The 23,845-nt window shown below is 40.0% G+C and overlaps 1 protein-coding gene and 1 non-coding gene across 2 annotated transcripts; one reads left to right on the forward strand and one right to left on the reverse strand.

The window, feature by feature from the left end:
* Positions 1–6,674: 6,674 nt before the first annotated feature.
* LOC133043326 (coiled-coil domain-containing protein 160-like) lies at positions 6,675–7,676 on the forward strand. Its single transcript, XM_061124146.1, is given in 2 exon segments — positions 6,675–7,408; positions 7,411–7,676. Coding segments are annotated over 2 exon segments (957 nt in total). The 5' UTR covers positions 6,675–6,717.
* A 7,747-nt stretch (positions 7,677–15,423) lies between these two features.
* Positions 15,424–15,530, reverse strand: LOC133044145 (U6 spliceosomal RNA). The gene has a single exon (XR_009689887.1). It is a non-coding gene; the product is annotated as a U6 spliceosomal RNA (small nuclear RNA).
* Between the last annotated feature and the right edge of the window lie 8,315 nt (positions 15,531–23,845).

A 23,845-nucleotide genomic window follows, 5' to 3' on the forward strand; every position in this document is an offset into this window, starting at 1 on the left:
ACATACTAACACATATATATGGAATTTAGAAAGATGGTAATGATAACACTATATGCAAGACAGAAAAAGTGACACAGATGTACAGAACAGACTTTTGGACTCTATGGGAGAAGGCGAGGGTGGGATGATCTGAGAGAACAGCATCAAAACATGTATATTATCAAGTGTGAAACAGATTGCTAGTCCAGGTTGGATGCATGAGACAAGGGCTCGGGGCTGGGTCACTGGGATGACCCAGAGGGATGGGATGGGGAGGGAGGTGGGAGGGAGGTTCAGGAGGGGGAGCATATGTAAATCTGTGACTGATTCATGTCAATGTATGGCAAAAATCATTACAATATAGTAAAGTAATTAGCCTCCAACTAATAAAATAAATGGGGGAAAAAGGGGAAAAAATTGAAATGGCTTTCTAAATAATCTAGCTTGAAGTAAAGTGAAGCCGCTCAGTCATGTCTGACTCTTTGTGACCCCATGGACTGTAGCCTACCAGGATCCTCAGTCCATGGGATTTTCCAGGCAAGAATACTGGAGTGGGTTGCCATTTTCCTAGCTTAACATCATTTTATAAACAAAAATAGGTGCAGAAAAACAGGCATGGTTTAACCAAGGTTATGCAGAAGCCAGCAATCCAGGCAAAATTCAAAAAAGAATCCTCAGCTCCAAAATAGGTATTTCCCCTTTTTTCTTTCTTTTTTCTCTTTGTCCTGTCCCTCCTTTTCCTCTCGTCCTCGTCCTCCTCCTTCTTCCTCTTCTCTCCCTCCTCATCCTTTTCCTTCTTCTTCTGCTTCTACTGCTCCTCCTCCTTCTTCTCCCTCCTGTCCTTTTTCCCTTCTACTCCTTCATCTTCCTTTTCTACTCCTCATTCTTCATCTCCCCTTCCTTTGTATCTATGACGATTGCACTTATCTCACACACTAGTAAAGTACTGCTCAAAATTCTCAAAGCCAGGCTTCAGCAATATGTGAACCATGAACTTCCAGATGTTCAAGCTGGTTTTAGAAAAGGCAGAGGAGCCAGAGATCAAATTGCCAGCATCTGCTGGATCATCAAAAAAGCAAGAGAGTTCCAGAAAAACATCTATTTCTGCTTTATTGACTATGCCAAAGCCTTTGATTGTGTGGATCACAATAAACTGTGGAAAATTCTGAAAGAGATGGGAATACCAGACCACCTGACCTGCCTCTTGAGAAACCTATATGCAGGTCAGGAAGTAACAGTTAGAACTGGACATGGAACAACAGACTGGTTCCAAATAGGAAAAGGAGTACGTCAAGGCTGTATAGTGTTACCCTGCTTATTGAACTTCTATGCAGAGTACATCATGAGAAACGCTGGGCTGGAAGAAGCACAAATTGGAATCAACATTGCTGGGAGAAATATCAATAACTTAAGATATGCAGATGACACCACCCTTATGGCAGAAAGCGAAGAGGAACTAAAAACCCTCTTGATGAAAGTGAAAGAGGAGAGTGAAAAAGTTGGCTTAAAGCTCAACATTCAGAAAACTAAGACCATGGCATCTGGTCCCATCACTTCATGGGAAATAGATGGGGAGACAGTGGAAACAGTGTCAGACTTTATTTTGGGGGGCTCCAAAATCACTGCAGATGGTGATTGCAGCCATGAAATTAAAAGATGCTTACTCCTTGGAAGGAAAGTTATGACCCACCTAGACAGCATATTAAAAAGCAGAGACATTACTTTGCCAGCAAAGGTCCATCTAGTCAAGGCTATGGTTTTTCCAGTGGTCATGTATGGATGTGAGAGTTGGGCTGTGAAGAAAGCTGAGCCCCGAAAAATTGATGCTTTTGAACTATGGTGTTGGCGAAGACTCTTGAGAGTCCCTAGGACTGCAAGGAGATCCAACCAGTCCATCCTAAAGGAGGTCAGTCCTGGGTGTTCATTGGAAGGACTGATGCTGAAGCTGAAATTCCAATACTTTGGCCCCCTGATACGAAGAACTGACTCATTGGAAAAGACCCTGATGCTAGGCGGGATTGGGGGAAGGAGGAGATGGGGTTAACAGAGGATGAGATGGCTGGATGGCATCAATGACTCGATGGACATGAGTTTAAGTAAACTCCGAGAGTTGGTGATGGACAGACAGGCCTGGCGTGCTGCAATTCATGGGGTCGCAAGGAGTTAGACATGACTGAGCGACTGAACTGAACTGATGACATAACTGGACAATATCTATAAATTGGTTAAAGAATATTTTTAGAATAGAGGCAAAAACTAGTTCTTACACAAACACTAAAAGCTCAAGCCAATCTCAGGCTTTACCTTTTCACCCCATGATGCTGAGATTCAATAACTGATAGTGTACCTTGTCTTTCTATACTTCTTCACTTGAATGTTGCATTTATATGCATGTGTGCTCATTTTTTTCAGTCGTGTGTGACCCTGTGGACTGCAGCCTGACAAGTTCTTCTGTCCATGGGGTTCTCCAGGCAAAAATATGGGAGCAGCTTGCCATGCCCTTCTCCAGGGGATCTTCTCCATCCACAGATCAAACTCAGGTCCCCTGTGTCTTCTGCATTGCAGATTGATTCTTTATCATTGAGCCACTGGGGAAGCCCTACATTTTATAAGATGACATGCAATTATATGTTTATGGTTATCCTTTCTTCTTTGTAAAGGAGTAAAACAAGGTAGATTGTTGATTTATGAAGTGTAATTGGGATTTACAGAAGGTAAAGTGGACATGTAAAGATTGCACTTGCACATATAAGAGCTTCTGCTAGAGACTGAGAGCTCACTTTGTTTCAGAAGTAGTCAGATGCTGCTGAATGGAGCTGTGGGCTGTATATATTCCTGCACTGTACTTGGCATGTTTCTCTGATTTCTCTTGCCTGATGTTATTTGTATACACCTCCTCTACTGAAGGAAAGATGACTAATTCTCAAGAAAAATGCTAATGAGTATCCTTGTTATGTTACTCACAATATATATTCAGGGTGATTGCAAAGTTCTGTTAAATCATATTACAGAGCTAAAATAGCATAAATGGTTAAAAATGTAGGTTTGGGACTTAGACAAACCTAGGCTTGACTCTTATCTCTAGCATTTCTTCAGCATACATCAGTAAAATTAAGGCAATAATATGAACCCCTAAAAGTCGTTATGCATTTAAATAAGTAATATGCATAAAGTACCTAGCAAAATGTACTCCATTGTCTTTTAAAATTATTACTGTCCAATTTTCTACAAGTCCATCCTAAAGGAAATCAGTCCTAAATATTCATTGGAAGGACTGACGATGAAGCTGAAGCTCCAATACTTTGGCCACCTGATACGAAGAACTGACTCACTGGAAAAGACCCTGATTCTGGGAAAGATTGAAAGCAGTAGGAGAAGGGGATGACAGAGGATGAGATGGTTGGATGGCATCACCAACTCAATGAACATGATTTTGAATAAACTCCGGGAGTTGGCGATGGACAGGGGGGACTGGCATGCTGTAGTCCATGAGGTCACAGAGTCAGACACGACTGAGCAACTGACCTGAACTGAATTGAATTTTCTACTTTGTATGTTCATGAATTGGAAGAATCAATATAGTGAAAATGAGTATACGACCCAAAGCAATCTATAGATTCAATGCAATCCCTATCAAGCTACCAGGGCATTTTTCACAGAACTAGAACAAATATTTTCACAATTTGTATGGAAACACAAAAACCCTCAAATATTCAAAGCAATCTTGATAAAGCAGAAAGGTTGGAGGAATCAACATTCCTGACTTCAGACTGTACTACAAAACTATAGTCATTAAGATTGTCACAAAGACAAAAGTATAGATCAATGGAACAAAAGAGAAAGCCCAGAGATAAATCCATGCATCTATGGACACTTTATTTTTGACAAAGGAGGAAAAAATATGCAATGGAGAAAAGACAATCTCTTTAACAAGTGGTGCTGGGAAAACTGGTCAACCAGTTGTAAAAGAATGAAACTAGAACACTTTCTAACACCACACACACATACACACACCTCAAAATGGATTAAAGATCCAAATATAAGACAAGAAACTATAAAACTTTTAGAGGAAAACATAGGCAAAACACTCTCTGACATAAATCACAGCAGGATCCTCTATGACCCACTTTCCAGAGTAATGGAAATAAAAACAAAAATAAACAATATGAGGGTAAAGCTTGGCCCTTAGAGATATAACAAGTAACTCCACTTGGGTTTTTGTCTTTGGTTGATAATCTCAATTTTAAGATCCAGGGCCTTTGTCTTCTAAGGGCCTTATGAAGATCAAACATAAATATGTGGAAAAGAGTATGTAGCACAATGTAAAATAATTGGCACTCAGTATATGTTTCCTCCCTTCATCTTTTTTGTTTATATGTTTTTGTTTGTTCTATTTTGTTACTATTATTATATTTTTTTACTGTTAGTTTAGGTGAAATAATATCCTGGCAGGAATCAATTACTGATCTCTTGCTTGATTACTTTCAGAGGAACACTGAGTGAATTCTCCTTCCCCAAACATATAGGATATCCCTGAAACTTGAACATCTTCTTCAAAGAGGAATACTTAGGGTGCAATCACAATGTACTAGAAGATAACATTCCATTTTATACCATGGGAGTCAGAGACTATCTGATTTCAATTGTGCCACTAACTGTGTAATCTCAAACAATATCTCTGGTCCTTGATTTCTTTTCCAAACAATGGCTACTGAATGATCCCAATTTCTTTTTCCATCTGCATTTATACGAATGAAATTACATTCAGTTCCTGGTGTATAATAGCAAAATGATGAACTTCAGACAATGTCCATCTAATGAAACCCTTTACTGACTGGATTCAAGAGGCTGAGGCCCACCATATATATCATGAGAACTAATTAGACCCTTGAAATACACCTGAAAGTGCATCCTTACCCAGGCCTTTTATGGTGCCTTGTCAGGAGAAGCATGATACGTTTGAGCCTTGGGTTATGACCCAAATTATTTCCTACTGTGTTCTTAGGCATTTTCAACTGCCTGTTCCAAATTGTTTATACCAGATTGGTGGATATCAAATTCTGGCATATAAGCCAGCAATATCAGCATTTCCAAGGAAAGTTTTAGTAATGAAAACTCTCAGGAACCAACTTAGAATTCCTGTCAAATCTAAGAATCTGTGTTTTAAGAAGCTCTCCTGGTGATTATAATGCATAATAAAGTTTACAGTAGATCCTCTTAGTCAAGTGTACTAGTGATCAGCATTATCTAGAGCTTGTTTGACATCTCGGGGCCACCCCAGACAAGGTTAATGAGAATCTGTAACTTAACAAGATTCCCAGGTGGTTCATGTACATCTTAAAGCATAAGATGCATGCAGACATTTTTACATGTAGACAGATCCATTGTATAATAAGAAAGATGCTAAATGCTATGGTTCCACTCTATTTATTCTAAGACTGTTCCAATATTTATCATACCTACCTAAAGTTCCTTACTTAAGCACCTTTTAAAGATAAACCTTAGAATATTCATAAATGTAGTCTGTGAAGGGCATTGCTAGCATTCTGGCCTTAAGCAGTATCAGTTTAGTTCACTTCAGTCGCTCAGTCATGTCTGACTCTTTGTGACCCCATAAATCACAGCAGGCCAGGCCTTCCTGTCCATCACCAACTCCCGGATAGGTCTGACCAATCATTAACATTTAATAATACAGATCTTCCTGTCTCACTGCTATTTATACTCAATTGTATAAATACCCTGTTTTAGAGTAATAGAAATGAGTTAAGATGGCGGTGTTCAGGTTCTCTCAGCCCACTTTCTGTAAACAATGACTTCGCATGGTTATCTAACAGCTGAGCTCATTCATAGCACTGCGCATGTGCATCATGATGTAATCGCCTGGCAAATTGCCACCTTTGTTCCTGTATACCTATATTAAGCCCACCTGAAATATCCCCTGCTGCTGTGTTGGCCACTAGTGAATAAAGCCTGTCTGTAGTTGCTACAGCTCCTTCTTGCATTTTCTTCCAACTTCCCTGCTTGTACCATGCCTACCCTGGGTTCAGCAATCAGCAAGATAACTGTCAAAGCTTCTTCTCCCAACAAACACTGTAAATAAAACCTGTCAATCATACAAAGCTTTTTATCAAATCAACTTGTTGAAAGTTTTATGTCCAGAAATAGGAGTATTTTTTAAACAATTGAGGGTTTGTTTAGTGGCTCAGATGATAAAGAATCTGCCTGCAATGTAGGCAAGCTGGGTTTGATCCCAGATCAGGAAGATCACCTGGAGAAGGGAATGGAAACCCACTCCAGTATTCTTGCCTGGAAAATCCCATGGGCAAAGGAGCCTGGTTGGCTACAGTCCAGGGAGTCACAAAGAGTTGGACACAACTGAGCAGCTAACATTTTCACTTTCTTTTTAAAAAATTGAGCCACATTTATATCAACACATTCTACCTATATACTTTTATTGTGGGAAAGACAAAGTTCTCTTTTTGCTTTGTCAGTTTCTTCCTTTTATCCTAAATTTGATTTAAAAGAATAACTCTCGCCCCAGGCCAGCCCGGCCGGGTCGCGGTGGCCAGTGCCGAACCCGAGTCATCTGCCCGCCGCTGGAGGCCGTCTTTAGGGAAGAGGGGCCGGGGCCCACTGGACCCCACCCGCAGTGCCAGTTCAATCTGGAGAAGGAGAACAACAGCAACCAACAGAAGACCTTGGACTTCAGGAACTGAATTGGAAGAGGTGCCTGAAGAAATGGACGCTAGGAGAAAACACTGGAAGGAGAATATGTTTGCTCCTCTTTTCAGTGCACAGGATATTCTAGACGAAGCTGCTCAGCTTGAATCTTCTTCTGAACAAATGACTTTAGATAAGGCCAAAAGAATGGAAGGAATATTTAATTTGTCTAGTAGAAAGTTTCTAGAAGAAAATAAATTTAAAAGGAAAGAATTTATTTCCCAACCAAATGAGCAAGAATCAAATTTAATAGACAGAAAGATAAACATTTCAAAGAGTGAGGCAGACACAAATTCTGCCTCTTGTGAATCATCTAATTTGGACATTGCAACTGAAGAAAGTTTTAATGGCACAGAAGAGCTTCCAGCCTGGGGTACAAAGGAGTTATCAACTCCACCACAAAAAGACAAGAAAAAGAAATTCACTGAAGGAATGTCTCCAAAACTTCGCCTGAATCTTTTGAATGAAGAGCTGGAAGTGCTTAATATGAAATGCAGAAAAATTGAAGAGGAATTCGAAAGTGCAGAAAAAGAACTTTTGAACTCCAAAAAAGAAGTCTCCACAAAACCCCTAAATTTTCAAGAAGCCGGGGTGGAAACTTCCAAGAAAGACTGGGAGCTTCAAGCTTTAAGAAATGACCTCTCTGAAAAAGCAACAAATGTTAAAAGCTTAACTGAAGAGCTCCAGCAAGCCAAAGAGGTCATCCACAAGTTGAGAACAAGGATTTAAAAGAAGCTGTTAGGAAGTTAAAGCGGCAGACTGAGGTTGGAAATGCACTCCTAAAAGAAGAAATGAAATTGTATTATGAATTAGAAATGGAAAAGATCCATGGAGAGCTCAATGCCATCAAGAATGAACTGAGAACAGAGAAGACCCTACAAGCAAGAAATAACAGAGCCCTGGAGTTGCTTAGGAAACACTTTGCTTCTGTAATGCCGGCAGGTGCCTCTGACAAGTTTATGGGGGATTTTTTCTAAAACTTAAAAAAAAGAAAATAAATAAATCCTTTCATTGGACAAAAAAAATAAAATAAAATAAAATAATAGCTCTCATTATAGTTACAATGCATTTTAAACTTGGAGACTGCCAAATACATTCATTTCTTTATTCATTATTATTTCATTATCTACATTTAATAATTGCAGTAACTGAAGTCTTTTTGATTCTACTTCTCTACTTCTGGGCCCACATTTCATGTAAAAGCTTTCTTGTTGCTGTTTTACTTTAAGTTTGAGGGTAGAGCACTTTAGGAGACTTTTTGCAGTTTATTGTAGAGATGGTCCTTCACTAAACTGGTTGGAGCTCTAAATTGTGCTCCTTTCACCTCATCTAATAGGGAAAAATAAGATTGCAATTTTACAGTACCAATAAATGCTTTCAAGGCAAAGTGGCTTTAATGCTTGCTTTTGGGTCCTGTTTTCCCTTTATTTTTGGCAAGGTTTCTCCTGACTGCCTTGTCATTACTTAGAGTTTTAGGACATTGCTGTTTTAATCTTTTTCATTAAAGTTTTTGTCTATATTTCTGTAAAGTGACATGGTTGATATGAATAGCTTAGCTGACTATAAGGAAGCAATCTACTCCTTTACTGTTTAAACTATATCTCAAAAAAAGAGATCTGGATGATAATAAGAATTTCAGCATCTACATGAATTTTTTGACCTATTTCTTAGATATATAAAACAACTGTTAATTCTGTGTGTGTGTGTGTGTATGTGTGTGTGTTAGTCGCTCAGTTGTGTCTGACTGTTTGCAACCCCATGGACTGTAGCCCACCTGATTCCTCTGTCCATGGAGTTCTCCAGGCAAGAATACTGGAGTGGATTGTCATTCCCTTCTCCAGCGGATCTTCCCAACCCAGGGATTGAATGGGTCTCTCGCTTTGCAGGCAGATTCTTTACCATCTGAGCCACCAGGGAAACCCCAAAAACCTTTGACACCCAACGTGGGGCATGAATCCACAACTCTGAGGTTAAGAATCTCATGCTCTATCAACTGAGCTAGCCAGGTACTTGCAATCCCATAGCAAGATATTTAGGTAGGTTTTAGCTATATTGTACTTCAGGTATTTGCTGAGGAGTTGCGTATGGGGAGGATGGTTACTATAACCAGAGAGTTAAGACATGCTAAAATGAGCTCATGATTAGACTCTTGATCTGGTTGTTTGGCTGCTTCATTCTACTCAGTCTCTATCTCACTATGATTATCTTTCATCTGATTTTTCTTCATTGTATTTACTTTATATTCTTTACTGTACCATCATGCCTCTTTGGCTTCTTTTCTTGTGTTTTTTTTTTTTTTTTTCTCATTTATTTTTATTAGTTGGAGGCTAATTGCACAACATTGTAGTGGGTTTTGTCATACATTGACATGAATCAGCCATGGAGTTACATGTATTCCCCATCCCGATCCCACCTCCCACCTCCCTCTCCACCCGATTACTCTGAGTCTTCCCATTGTACCAGCCCAAGCCCTTGTCTCATGCATCCCACCTGGGCTGGTGATCTGTTTCACTATAGATAATATACATGCTGTTCTCTCGAAACATCCCACCCTCGCCTTCTCCCACAGAGTCCAAAAGCCTGTTCGGTACATCTGTGTCTCTTTCTGTTTTGCATATAGGGTTATCATTACCATCTTTCTAAATTCCATATATATGTGTTAGTCTGCTGTAATGTTCTTTATCTTTCTGGCTTACTTCACTCGGTATAATGGACTCCAGATTCATCCATCTCATTAGAACTAATTCAAATGAATTCTTTTTAATGGCTGAGTAATATTCCATGGTGTATGTGTACCACAGCTTCCTTATCCATTCGTCTGTGGATGGGCATCTAGGTTGCTTCCATGTCCTGGCTATTAGAAACAGTGCTGTGATGAACATTGGGGTGCACGTGTCTCTTTCAGATCTGGTTTCTGTGGTGTGTATGCCCAGGAGTGGTATTGCTGGGTCATATGGCAGTTCTATTTCCAGTTTTTAAAGAAATCTTCACACTGTTCTCCATAGTGGCTGTACTAGTTTTCATTCCCACCAACAGTGTAAGAGGGTTCCCTTTTCTCCACACCCTCTCCAGCATTTATTGCTTGTAGACTTTTGGATAGCAGCCATCCTGACTGGCGTGTAATGGTACCTCATTGTGGTATTGATTTGCATTTCTCTGATAATGAGTGATGTTGAGCATCTTTTCATGGGTTTGTTAGCCATCTGTATGTCTTCTTTGGAGAAATGTCTGTTTAGTTCTTTGGCCCATTTTTTGACTGGGTCCTTTATTTTTCTGGAATTGAGCTTCAGGAGTTGCTTGTATATTTTTGAGATTAATCCTTTGTCTGTTGCTTCATTTGCTATATTTTCTCCCAATCTGAGGGCTGACTTTTTTCACCTTGCTTATAGTTTCCTTTGTTGTGCAAAAGCTTTTAAGTTTCATTAGGTCCCATTTGTTTATTTTTGGTTTTATTTCCAATATTCTGGGAGGTGGGTCATAGAGGATCCTGCTGTGATTCATGTCGGAGAGTGTTTTGCCTATGTTCTCCTCTAGGAGTTTTATAGTTTCTGGTCTTACATTTAGATCTTTAATCCATTTTGAGTTTTATATTTGTGTATGGTATTATAAAGTGTTCTAGTTTCATTCTTTTACAAGTGGTTGACCAGATTTCCCAACACCACTTGTTAAAGAGGTTGTCTTTTTTCCATTGTATATCCTTGCCTCTTTTGTCAAAGATAAGGTGTCCATAGGTTCGTGGATTTATCTCTGGGCTTTCTATTCTGTTCCATTGATCTATATTTCTGTCTTTGTGCCAGTACCATACTGTCTTGATGACTGTGGCTTTGTAGTAGAGTCTGAAGTCAGGCAGGTTGATTCCTCCAGTTCCATTCTTCTTTCTCAAGATTACTTTGGCTATTTGAGGTTTTTGGTATTTCCATACAAACTGTGAAATTATTTGGTCTAGTTCTGTGAAAAATACCGTTGGTAGCTTGATAGGGATTGCATTGAATCTATAGATTGCTTTGGGTAGTATAGCCATTTTGACAATATTGATTCTTCCAATCCATGAACACGGTATGTTTCTCAGTCTGTTTGTGTCCTCTTTGATTTCTTTCATCAGTGTTTTATAGTTTTCTATGTATAGGTCTTTTGTTTCTTTAGGTAGATATACTCCTAAGTATTTTATTCTTTTTGTTGCAATGGTGAATGGTATTGTTTCCTTAATTTCTCTGTCTGTTTTTTCATTGTTAGTATATAGGAATGCAAGGGATTTCTGTGTGTTAATTTTATATCCTTCGACTTTACTATATTCATTGATTAGCGCTAGTAATTTTCTGGTAGAGTCTTTAGGGTTTTCTTTTCTATGTAGAGGATCATGTCATCTGCAAACAGCAAGTGTTTCACTTCTTCTTTTCCTATCTGGATTCCTTTTACTTCTTTTTCTGCTCTGATTGCTGTGGCCAAAACTTCCAACACTATGTTGAATAGTAGTGGTGAGAATGGGCACCCTTGTCTTGTTCCTGATTTCAGGGGAAATGCTTTCAATTTTTCACCACTGAGGGTGATACTTGCTGTGGGTTTGTCATATACAGCTTTCATTATGTGGAGGTATGTTCCTTCTATTCCTGCTTTCTGGAGAGTTTTAATCATAAATGGGTGTTGAATTTTGTCAAAGACTTTCTCTGCATCTATTGACATAATCATATGGTTTTTATCTTTCAATTTGTTAATGTGGTGTATTACATTGATTAATTTGCGGATATTAAAGAATCCTTGCATTCCTGGGATAAAGTCGACTTGGTCATGGTGTGTGATTTTTTTAATATGTTGTTGGATTCTGTTTGCTAGAATTTTGTTAAGGATTTTTGCATCTATGTTCATCAGTGATATTGGCCTGTGGTTTTCTTTTTTGGTGGCATCTTTGTCTGGTTTTGGAATTAGGGTGATGGTGGCCTCATAGAATGAGTTTGGAAGCTTACCTTCTTCTGCAATTTTCTGGAAGAGTTTGAGTAAGATAGGTGTTAGCTCTTCTCTAAATTTTTGGTAGAATTCGGCTGTGAAGCCATCTGGTCCTGGGCTTTTGTTTGCTGGAAGATTTTTGATGACAGTTTCGATTTCCTTGCTTGTGATGGGTCTGTTAAGATCTTCTATTTCTTCCTGGTTCAGTTTTGGAAAGTTATACTTTTCTAAGAATTTGTCCATTTCTTTCAAGTTGTCCATTTTATTGGCACAGAGCTGCTGGTAGTAGTCTCTTATGATCCTTTGTATTTCAGTGTGTCTGTTGTGATCTCTCCATTTTCATTTCTAATTCTGTTAATTTGGTTCTTCTCTCTTTGTTTCTTAATGAGTCTTGCTAATGGTTTGTCAATTTTGTTTATTTTTTCAAAAAAACCAGCTTTTAGCTTTGTTGATTTTTGCTATGGTCTCTTTAGTTTCTTTTGCATTTATTTCTGCCCTAATTTTTAAGATTTCTTTCCTTCTACTAACCCTGCGGTTCTTTATTTCTTCCTTCTCTAATTGCTTTAGGTGTAGAGTTAGGTTATTTAATTGGTTTTTTTCTTGTTTCTTGAGGTAAGCCTGTAATGCTATGACCCTTCCCCTTAGCACTGCTTTTACAGTGTCCCATAGTTTTTGGGTTGTTGGTTTTCATTTTCATTCATTTCTATGCATATTTTTATTTCTTTTTTGATTTCTTCTATGATTTGTTGGTTATTCAGAAGCGTGTTATTTAGCCTCCATATGTTTGAAATTTTAACAGTTTTTTTCCTGTAATTGAGATCTAATCTTACTGCACTGTGGTCAGAAAAGATGACTGGAATGATTTCAATTTTTTTGAATTTTCCAAGGCTAGATTTATGCCCCAGGATGTGATCTATTCTGGAGAAGGTTCCGTGTGCACTTGAGAAAAAGGTGAAGTTGATTATTTTGGGGTGAAATGTCCTATAGATATCAATTAGGTCTAGCTGGTCCATTGTGTCATTTAGGGTTTGTGTTTCCTTGTTAATTTTCTGTTTAGTTTATCTATCCATATTTGTGAGTGGGGTATTAAAGTCTCCCACTATTTATTGTGTTACTATTAATTTCCTCTTTCATACTCGTTAGCCTTTGCCGTACATATTGCGGTGCTCCTATGTTGGGTGCATATATATTTATAATTGTTATATCTTCTTCTTGGATTGATCCTTTGATCATTATGTAGTGTCCTTCTTTGTCTCTTTTCACAGCCTTTATTTGAAAGTCTATTTTATCTGATATGAGTATTGCGACTCCTGCTTTCTTTTGGTCTCCGTTTGCGTGAAATATTTTTTTCGAGCCCTTCACTTTTAGTCTGTATGTGTCTCTTGTTTTGAGGTGGGTCTCTTGTAGACAGCATATATAGGGGTCTTGTTTTTGTATCCACTCAGCCAATCTTTGTCTTTTGGTTGGGGCATTCAACCCATTTATATTTAAGGTAATTATTGATAGGTGTGGTCCCGTTGCCATTTACTTTGTTGTTTTGGGTTCACGTTTATACAAGCTTTCTGTGTTTCCTGTCTAGAGAAGACCCTTTAGCATTTGTTGAAGAGCTGGTTTGGTGGTGCTGAATTCTCTCAGCTTTTGCTTGTCTGTAAAGGTTTTGAATTCTCTTTCATATCTGAATGAGATCCTTGCTGGGTACAGTAATCTAGGTTCTAGGTTATTTTCTTTCATTACTTTCAGTATGTCCTGCCATTCCCTTCTAGCCTGGAGGGTTTCTATTGATAGATCAGCTGTTATCCTTATGGGAATCCCTTTGTGTGTTATTTGTTGTTTCTCCCTTGCTGCTTTTAATATTTGTTCTTTGTGTTTGATCTTTGTTAATTTGATTAATATGTGTCTTGGGGTGTTTCGCCTTGGGTTTATGCTGTTTGGGACTCTCTGGGTTTCTTGCACTTGGGTGGCTATTTCCTTCCCCATTTTAGGGAAGTTTTCAGCTATTATCTCCTTGAGTATTTTCTCGTGGCCTTTCTTTTTGTCTTCTTCTTCTGGGACTCCTATGATTCGAATGTTGGGGCGTTTCACAGTGTCCCACAGATCCCTGAGGTTGTCCTCATTTCTTTTGATTCTTTTTTCTTTCTTCCTCTCTGCTTCATTTGTTTCCACCATTTTATCATCTACCTCACTCATCCTATATTCTGTCTCCGTTATTCTACTCTTGGTTCCCTCCAGAGTGTTTTTGATCTCATTCATTGCATTATTCATTTTTAATTGACTCTTTTTTAGTTCTCCTAGGTCTTTATTAAACATTTCTTGCATCTTTTCAATCTTTGTTTCCAGGCTATTTATCTGTAACTCCATTTTGTTTTCAAGATTTTGGATCATTTTTATTATCATTATTCTAAATTCTTTTTCAGGTAGATTCCCTATCTCCTCCTCTTTTATTTGACTTGGTGGGCATTTTTCATGTTCCTTTACCTGTTGGGTATTTCTCTGCCTTTTCATCTTGTTTAGATTGCTGTGTCTGGAGTGGGCTTTCTGTATTCTGGAGGTCTGTGGTTCCTTTTTATTGTGGAGGTTTTACCCAGTGGGTGGGGTTAGACGATTGGCTTGTCAGGGTTTCCTGGTTAGGGAAGCTTGTGTCGGTGTTCTGGTGCATGGAACTAGATTTCTTCTCTCTGGAGTGCAATGGAGTGCCCAGTAATGAGTTTTGAGATGGGTCTATGTGTTAGATGTGACCTTAGGCAGGCTGTATGTTGACATTCAGGGCTATGTTCTTGCATTGCTGGAGAATTTTCATGGTATGTCTTGGTCTAAAACTTATTGGCTCTTGGGTGGTGGTTGGTTTCAGTGTAGGTATGGAGGCTTTTGGATGGTCTCTTATTACTTAATGTTCCATGTAGTCAGGAGTTTTCTGGTGTTCTCAGGTTTGGGGCTTAAGTCTCCTGCCTCTGGATTTCAGTTTTACTCTTCCAGTAGTCTCAAGACTTCTCCAACTATACAGCACTGATAATAAAACTTCTAGGTTAATGGTGAAAAGATTCTCCCCCGTGAAGGACACCCAGAGAGGTTCACAGAGTTACATGAAGAAAAGGAGAGGGAGGAGGGAGATAGAGATGAGCAGGAGGAGAAAAGGGGGGACTCAAGAGGAGAGAGACAGATCTACACTGTTGTCTGTTCCAAGAGTGTTCTCCATAGTCCAGACATCCACAAAAATTCACAGAATTGGATTGGGAAGAGAAGGGGAAAGGAGGAAATAGAGGTGTTCTGAGGTAGAAAACAGAGAGTCAAGATTGGGAGAGAGTAATCAACACACTCCTAAATAAAAATGGGAACTGAATATTGGTTTCTTAAATGTCCACAATTTATATCATATACTGAAAAACAAAGATTAAAAATCTAGAGTAGAGGTTAGACTCTTAAAAATACAATATTAAAGACAAAAACCAAAACACACCACAAAATTTAGAAATATATATGAAGTTCAGTTTAAAAATAGGGCTTCTCTCTTTTTTTTTTTTTTTTGCAAGGTTATAGTGTAATGAAAATGAAAATTAAGGAGTAGTAGAGGAGTAATAGAGGACTTTAAAAGGAAATAAGAGAAAAAGAAAAATAGAAAAAAGAAGAGAAAAAGGAAAAATAAAACAAGAAAAAAATTTTTTTCCTAATTAAAAAAATCATAAAAATCTATGAAAATGAAAGTTAAGGAGTAATGGGGGAGTAACAGGGAATTTTAAAATAAAATAAAAGAGAAAAAATAAAAAAGAAAAAAAATTTTTTTTTTTTTTAAATATGGAATGCTTCATGAATTTGCGTGTCATCCTTGCTCAGGGGCCATGCTAATCTTCTCTGTATCGTTCCAATTTTAGTACATGTGCTGCCGAAGCGAGCACAAAAATTTTTTTTTAATTAAAAAAAAAAAGTAAAAATATATCTAGGAATTTCTCTGGAGCTGCTGAGGTCAGTGTGGGCTCGGTTCAGTTTCACACTTCTTGATATCTATAGGCCCCTTCCGGTGTAGTCAGTGTTATCTACAGGGATTTTAATCTGTTGCACCTGTCCCTTCTGAAGCGGTTCCCTTTGTTTATTTGGCTTCTGTTTGCCAGTCTCTTCAGTGCCTAATTTCCGCCCTGACACAGGCGGGCGGAGGTGGCCTCTTATTCAGGTTGCTAGTTCCGTCGCGCTGCTGGGAGGGACTGGCGCTGTTTTCCCCATCTACGCTGCTCAGGCTCCCGGCTGCTCTATATGGAGCGTGCCCTGCGCTGCGCGCGGTTCCAGCCCTCGGGTGTTCCACAAAAGCGCGGCCCAAGCAGCTCAGGCAGCCAGGAGCTTGACAGGTGCACTCTCCCCGGGTGCGACGCACCTTGTCCCCTCCACGGTCCCAGCCCCAGTCCCCGCCCACGCTGGTCGGGTGCCTGCGCCTGTGTCTTGCCGCGACCCTCCCGGCGGATGTCGACCATCCAGAATCTCAGGAAGTCTTTGGTTAGAAATTGGAGGCCTGTTTGCAGTGCAGTAGAGGATGTGGTCCTTGGGGCCGAGCCTGCCCCTTTCCCCTCCCCCCTGCCCCCTGCCTCCGGCGGGGCTGGGCCAGTCCGCAGCCTGCGAACTCTTCACTGGACTTGCTCAGACCCTTTGTTCCGCGAACGGCCGGCAGTGTGTTTGGGCCGGTTAATTTTCTCTCTCTCTCTCTTGCTATCCCACAGTTTAAGTTGGTAGCTCACAAAAGCTCCCTCTGATTGTCCTCAGGGCACTCAGGCCCGGTCCTTACCCTAAGCAATGCCGCCCGCTCCTCTCCGTTCCGCCCCCACTTGCTGGTGGCGGATGCGGGCGTCTGGGGTACTTTTCTGCTGGGAGTTGCTTTTAGGCACATAATCTGTGGGTTTTATTTATTCTTCCCCTCCCAGTCAGGTTGCCCTCCGAGATTCAAAAACTTCCCCCACACCCGCCAGTGCGAGGGTTTCCCCAGTGCGAGGGTTTCCTGGTGTTTGGAAACATCCTCTATTAAGACTCCCTTCGCGGGACGGATCTCCGTCCTTAGCTCTTATGTCTCACTTTTTATCTTTTATATTTTGTCCTACCTCCTTTCGAAGACAATGGGCTGCTTTTCTGGGCACCTGAAGACCTCAGCTAGCGATCAGAAGTTGTTTTGTGAAGCTTGCTCTGCGTTCAATTGTCCTTTCGATGAATTTGTAGGGAGGAAAGTGGTATCCCCGTCCTATTCCTCCGCCATCTTGGCTCCTCCTTTCTCTTTGGCTTCTTTTCTTTGCAAGATACTCAGATTCTGATTTTATTTACCACTAAACACAAAGTCTTCTGTGTGTTGCTTGCGATAACTTTCTGACGGTTACTTTCTCTATTGTTTCCCCAGTTATTTTTGCTGTTTGTCTGTGATGTTTGAATTATTTCTCTATTCTTATCGAGGTGCTTTTACTTTCATATGTATATACATGTATATATATATATATATATATATATATATATATATATATATATATAATACATATATATGGTAGGTAAGAAAAGGCTAACTGAGAAGCTGTCACTTTAAGAAGACAATAAGCAGTATACCATTGGGATGGTCTTGGTCACTGCCTCCTGTTCAGTGTTACAAGGCACCAACCATAGTTCTTCAGGCATACTGTCTACCAGACTTATTCCTTTGAAACTATGTCTCACCTCCATCGTATAATCATAAGGGATTTAATTTAGTTCATACCTGAATGGCCTGGTGGTTTTCCCTACTGTCTTCAATTAAAGCCTGAATTTTGCAAAAAGGAGACAAAATCAGCTCCATATCTTGTTTTTTGCTGACAGTATAGAGCTTCTCCATCTTTGGTTGCAAAGAATACAATCAATGTGATTTTTTTATTGATCCTCTGGTGAAGTCCACGTGTACAGTCATCTCTTGAGTTGTTAGGAAAGGGTGTTTGCTATGATGAGCATATTCTCTTGACAAAACTCGGCCTTTGCCCTGTTGCATTCTGCACTCCAAGGCCAAATGTGCTTGTTATTCTAGTATCTCTTGACTTCCTACTTTTGCATTCAAATCCCTTATGATGGAAAAGACTTTTTTTTTTTAATTTAGTGTTATTTCTGGAAGATGTTGTAGGTCTTCATAGAAGCAGTCACTTTCAGCTTCTTCAGCATCAGTGGTTGGGGCATAGACTTGGATTACTCTGATGTTAAATGGTTGCCTTGGAAAAGAACAGAGGTTATTCTGTTGGTTTTTTAGGTTGCACCCAAATACTGCATTTTTTAATTTTTGTTGATTATGAGGGACATTCCACTTCTTCTAAGTGATTCTTGTGCATATTAGTAGATATAATAGGCATCTGAAGTAAATTTGCCCATCTCATCCATTTTAGTTCACTAATTTCTAAGATGTCGATGTTCAATATCGTGGTCCCTTGCTTGACAGTGTCCAGTTTACATTGATTCATGGGCCTAAGATTCCAGGTTTCTATGCAAGAAAAGGAAATGTAAACGTGCAAAGTGGTTGCCTGGGGAGGCTTTACAAATAGCTGAGAAAAGAAGAGAAGTGTAAGGCAAAGGAGAAAGGAAAAAATTTACCTAAAAGAATGCAGAGTTCCAGAGAATAGCAAGGAGACATAAGAAGACCTTCTTCTATGAACAATGCAAAGAAATAGAGGAAAACAACAGAATGGGAAAGACTGGAGATCTGTATAAGAAAATTGGAAAAATAAAGGGAAACTTTTATGCAAGGGTAGGCTCAATAAAGTACAGAAATGGTACATGCCTAACAGAAGCAGAAGTATTAAGAAGAGGTGGCAATAATACACAGAACTATACAAGAAGGTCTTAATGACCCAGACAACCATAATGGTGTGATCACTCATCCAGAGCCGGATATCCTGAAGTGTGAAGTCAAGTGGTCCTTAGGAAGCTATACCATGAACAAAGTAATTGCAGGTGATGGAATTCCAGCTGAGCTATTTAAAATCCTCAAGGATGATGCTATTAAAGTGCTGCACTCTGTATATCAGCACATATTTGGCAGGAAACAGCAAGGCCTGGGAAACCCTACTGCTTGTTTTGGTTTTGATCACAACCTATTAAATGTTAAACTAGGAATGGACCTTCATAATTATCAAGGTTAGTTTATACTAAAAATTCAGAAAACTGGACCTTTCTGTTTGAATCTAGAAGAGCTTTAAAAAGCAGGCAGAAGAAGAAGGGAGGAGGTGTTCAGGGCAATGGAGAGACATAACAGACTGTCAGCCATTCTGAAAGGAGCAGCCATATTCTACTAGTCCTGGAAGGATGGGGCCTCGGAAAATAGGAAGAAATTAGTTTCCTCCATCCCTTCATTCAAAGGATCAGGAGGAACTGTATTATTGGAGGACATAAAGATTCTTAATGGCCTTTTCATTATGCATGGTACATATCTAATTTTTTCACATTTAGTCTAATTGTTGTCCTCTTTATAAGTGACTAAATTTGAAAAAAGTTCAGTTAATGTATGCTGTTAGGGCTTCCTAAGAAGCACAATGGTAAAAAGTTTGCATACCAATGCAGGAGTCTCAAGAGATGAAGGTTCAAGCCCCTGGTCAGGAAGATATCCTAGAGTAGGAAATGGCAATACACTCCAGTATTCTTGCCCAGAAAATTCCATGGACAGAGAAGCCTGGTGGGCCACAGTCAATGGTATCACAGAGTTGGACATGATTTGGCACATCACAGCTATATATCAGCAAAGTTGGAAAACTCAGCAATGGCCACAGGACTGGAAAATGTCAGTTTTCATTCCAATTCCAACTAAGGGAAATGCCAAAGAATGTTCAAACTACCGTACAATTGCACTCATATCATATGCTAGCAAGATTATGCTCAAATTCTTTCAAGTGAGGACTCAGCACTACGTGAACTGAGAACTTCCAAATGTACAAAGTGGGTTTTGAAGAGGCAGAGGAACTAGAGATCAAGTTGCCAACATTTGTTGGATCACGGAGAAAGCAAGGGAGTTCCAGAAAAACATCTACTTCTGCTTCATTGACTATGCTAAACCTTTGATTATGCAGATCACAATAAACTGTGGAAAATTCTTAAACAGATAGGAGTACCCAATCACATTACTTGTCTCCTGTGAATCCTGTATGTGGGTCAAGAAGCAACAGTTAGAACTGGACATGAAACAAGGGACAGGTCCAAAGTTGGGAACGGTGTATGACAAGGGTGTATATTGTTATCCTACTTATTTAACTTATATGCAGAGTACATCATGCAAAAATGGAAGAATGGATGAATCACAAGCTGGAGTCAAGATTGCCAGGAGAAATATCAACAACGTCAGCTTTGCAGATGCTAACACTCTAATGGCAGAATGTGAAGAGAATCTAAACAGCCTCTTGAAGAGGGTGAAGAAGAGACTGAAAAAGCTGGCTTAAAACTCGAATTTTTTTTTAAAAATGAAGATCATGGCATCTTGTCTCATTACTTCGGGAAAATTCAAGGTGGAAAACTAGAAACAGTGACAGATTTTATTTTCTTGCGCTCCAAAATCACTGCAGATGGTGATTGCAGATATGAAGTTAAAAGACCCTTGCTCCTTGGAGCCACCCCATGTCCGAGGTAAGGAGCAGCGGCTGCACTTTGCTGGAGCAGCCGTGAAGAGATACCCCACATCCAGGTAAGAGAAACCCAAGTAAGACAGTAGTCACTGAGAGAGGGCATCAGAGGGTAGACAGACTGAAACCATAATCACAGACAACAGGCCATTCTGATCACAAGGACCACAGCCTTGTCTAACTCAATGAAACTTAGCCATGCTGTGTGGGGCCACCCAAGATGGATGGGTCATGGTGGAGAGGTCTGACAGAATGTGGTCCACTGGAGAAGGGAATGGAAAACCACTTCAACATTCTTGACTTGAAAACCCCATGAACAGTATGAAAAGGCAAAAAGATAAGATACTGAAAGACGAACTCCCCAGGTCGATAGGTGCCCAATATGCTATTGGAGATCTCTGGAGAATTAACCCTAGAAAGAATGAAGGGATGGAGCCAAAGCAAAAACAACACCCAGTTGTGAATGGGACTTGTGATTGAAGCAAGGTTCGGTGCTGTAAAGAGCAGTATTGCATAGGAACCTGGAATGTTAGGTCCATGAACCAAGACAAATTGGAGGTGGTCAAACAGGAGATGACAAGAGTGAACATTGACATTCTGGAATCAGTGAACTAAGATGGACTGGAATGGGTGAATTTAACTCAGATGACTATTATATCTACTACTGTGGGCAGGAATCCCTTGGAAGAAATGGAGTAGCCATCATGGTCAACAAAAGAGTCCGAAGTACAGTACTTGGATGCAATCTCAAAAGCGACAGAAGAATCTCTGTTCGTTTCCAAGGCAAACCATTCAATATCACGGTAATCCAAGTCTATGCCCTGAGCAGTAATGCTGAAGAAGCTGAAGTTGAACAGTTCTATGAAGACCTGCAAGACATGCTAGAACTAACACCCAAAAAAGATGTCTTTTTAATTATAGAGGACTGGAATGCAAAAGTAGGAAGTCAAGAAACACCTGAAGTAACAGGCAAATTTGGCCTTGGAGTGCAGAATGAAACAGGAGAAGGCTAATAGAGTTCTGCCAGGAGAAGGTACTGCATAGCAAACACCCTCTTCCAACAACACGAGAGAAGACTCTACACATGAACATCACCAGACAGTCGACACCAAAATCAGATTGATTATATTCTTCGCAGCCAAAGATGGAGAAGCTCTATACAGTCAGCAAAAATAAGACTGGGAGCTGACTGTGGCTCAGAACATGAACTTCTTATTGTCAAATTCAGACTTAAATTGAAGAAAGTGGAGAAAACCACTAGACCATTCAGGTATGACCTAAGTCAATTCCCTTATGGCTATACAGTGGAATTGAGAAATAGATTTAGGGGACTAGATCTGATAGACAGAGTGCCTGATGAACTATGGACGGAGGTTTGTGATATTGTCCAGGAGACAGGAATCAAGACCATCACCAAGAAAAAGAAATGCATAAAAGCAAAATGGCTATCTGAGGAGGACTTACAAATAGCTCTGAAAAGCAAAGAAGTGAAAAGCAAAGGAGAAAAGGAAAGCAATACCCATTTGAATACAGAGTTCCAAAGAATAGCCAGGAGAGATAAGAAAGCCTTCCTCAGTGACCAATGCAAAGAAATAGAGGAAAACAATAGAATGGGAAAGACTAGAGATCTCTTCAAGAAAATTAGAGATACCAAGGAACATTTCATGCAAAGATGGGTTCGATAAAGGACAGAAAAGGTATGGACCTAACAGAAGCAGAAGATATTAAGAAGAGGTGGCAAGAATACACAGAAGAACTGTACAAAAAAGGTCTTCACGACCCAGATAATCACGATGGTGTGATCACTCACCTAGAGTCAGACATCCTGGAATGTGAAGTCAAGTGGGCCCCAGGAAGCATCACTACCAACAAAGCTAGTGGAGGTGATGGAATTCCAGTTGAGCTATTTCAAATCCTGAAAGATGACGCTGTGAAAGTGCTGCACTCAACATGCCAGCAAATTTGGAGAACTCAGCAGTGGCTACAGGACTGGAAAAGGTCAGTTTTCATTCCAATCCCAAAGAAAGGCAATCTCAAAGAATGCTCAAACTACTGCACAATTGCACTCATCTCATACGCTGGTAAAGTGATGCTTAAAATTCTCCAAGCAAGGCTTCAGCAATACGTGAACTGTGAACTTCCAGATGTTCAAGCTGGTTTTAGAAAAGGCAGAGGAACCAGAGATCAAATTGTCAACATCTGCTAGATCATCAAAAAAGCAAGAGAGTACCATAAATAACATCCATTTCTGCTTTATTGACTATGCCAAAGCCTTCAACTGTGAGGATCACAATAAACTGTGGAAAATTCTGAAAGAGATGGGAATAACAGACCACCTGACCTGCCTCTTGAGAAATCTGCATGCAGGTCAGGAAACAACAGTTAGAACTGGACATGGAACAACAGACTGGTTCCAAATAGGAAAAGGAGTACGTCAAGGCTGTACAATGTCACCCTGCTTATTTAACTTCTATGCAGAGTACATCATGAGAAACGTTGGGGTGGAAGAAGCACAAGCTGGAATCAAGATCGCCAGGAGAAATATCAATAACCTCAGATATGCAGATGACACCACCCTTATGGCAGAAAGTGAAGAAGAACTAAAGAGTCTCTTGATGAGAGTGAAAGAGGAGGGTGAAAAGTTGGCCTAAAGTTCAACATTCAGAAAAATAAGATCATAGCATCTGGTCCCATCATTTCATGGGAAATAGATGGGGAAACAGTGGAAACAATGGCTGACTTTATTTTTCTGGGCTCCAAAATCACTGCAGATGGTGATGGCAGCCATGAAATTAAAAGATGCTTACTCCTTGGAAGGAAAGTTATGCCCAACCTAGACAGCATATAAAAAAGCAGAGACATTACTTTGCCAACAAAGGTCTGTCTAGTCAAGGCTATGGTTTTTCCAGTGGTCATGTATGGATGTGAGAGTTGGACTATAAAGAAAGCTTAGCGCCAAAGAATTGATGCTTTTGAAGTGTGGTATTGGAGAAGACTCTTGAGAGTCCCTTGGACTACAAGGAGATCCAACCAGTTCATCCTAAAGGAGATCAGTCCTGGGTATTCATTGGAAGGACTGATGTTGAAGCTGAAACTCCAATACTTTGGTCACCTGATGCAAAGAGCTAACTCTTTGGAAAAGACCCAGATGCTGGGAAAGATAGAGGGCAGGAAGAGAAGGGGACAACAGAGGATGAGAAGGCTGGATCGCATCATCGACTCAATGGACATGGATTTGGGTGGACCACGGGAGTTGGTGATTGACAGGGAGGCCTGGGGTGCTGCGGTGCATGGGGTCACAAAAAGTTGGACACGACTAAGTGACTGACTGTACTGAACTGAACTGAACTGAACTGAACTAAGCTCCTTGGAAGGAAAGATATGACAAACCTGGACAGCATATACAAAAGCAGAGACATCACTTTGCCAACAAAGGTCCATATAGTCAAAGCTATGGTTTTTCCAGTAGTCACATATGAATGTGAGAGTTGGTTCATAAAGAAGGCTCAGTGCCAAAGCATTGATGCTTTTGAACTGTGGTGCTGGAGAAGACTCTTGAGAGTCCCTCAGACAACAAGGAGATCACACCAGTCAGATATTAATGCTGAATATTCGTTGGAAGG

This window comes from Dama dama, chromosome 22 (genome assembly GCF_033118175.1).
Source record: "Dama dama isolate Ldn47 chromosome 22, ASM3311817v1, whole genome shotgun sequence".
NCBI classification, from domain to species: Eukaryota; Metazoa; Chordata; class Mammalia; order Artiodactyla; family Cervidae; genus Dama; species Dama dama.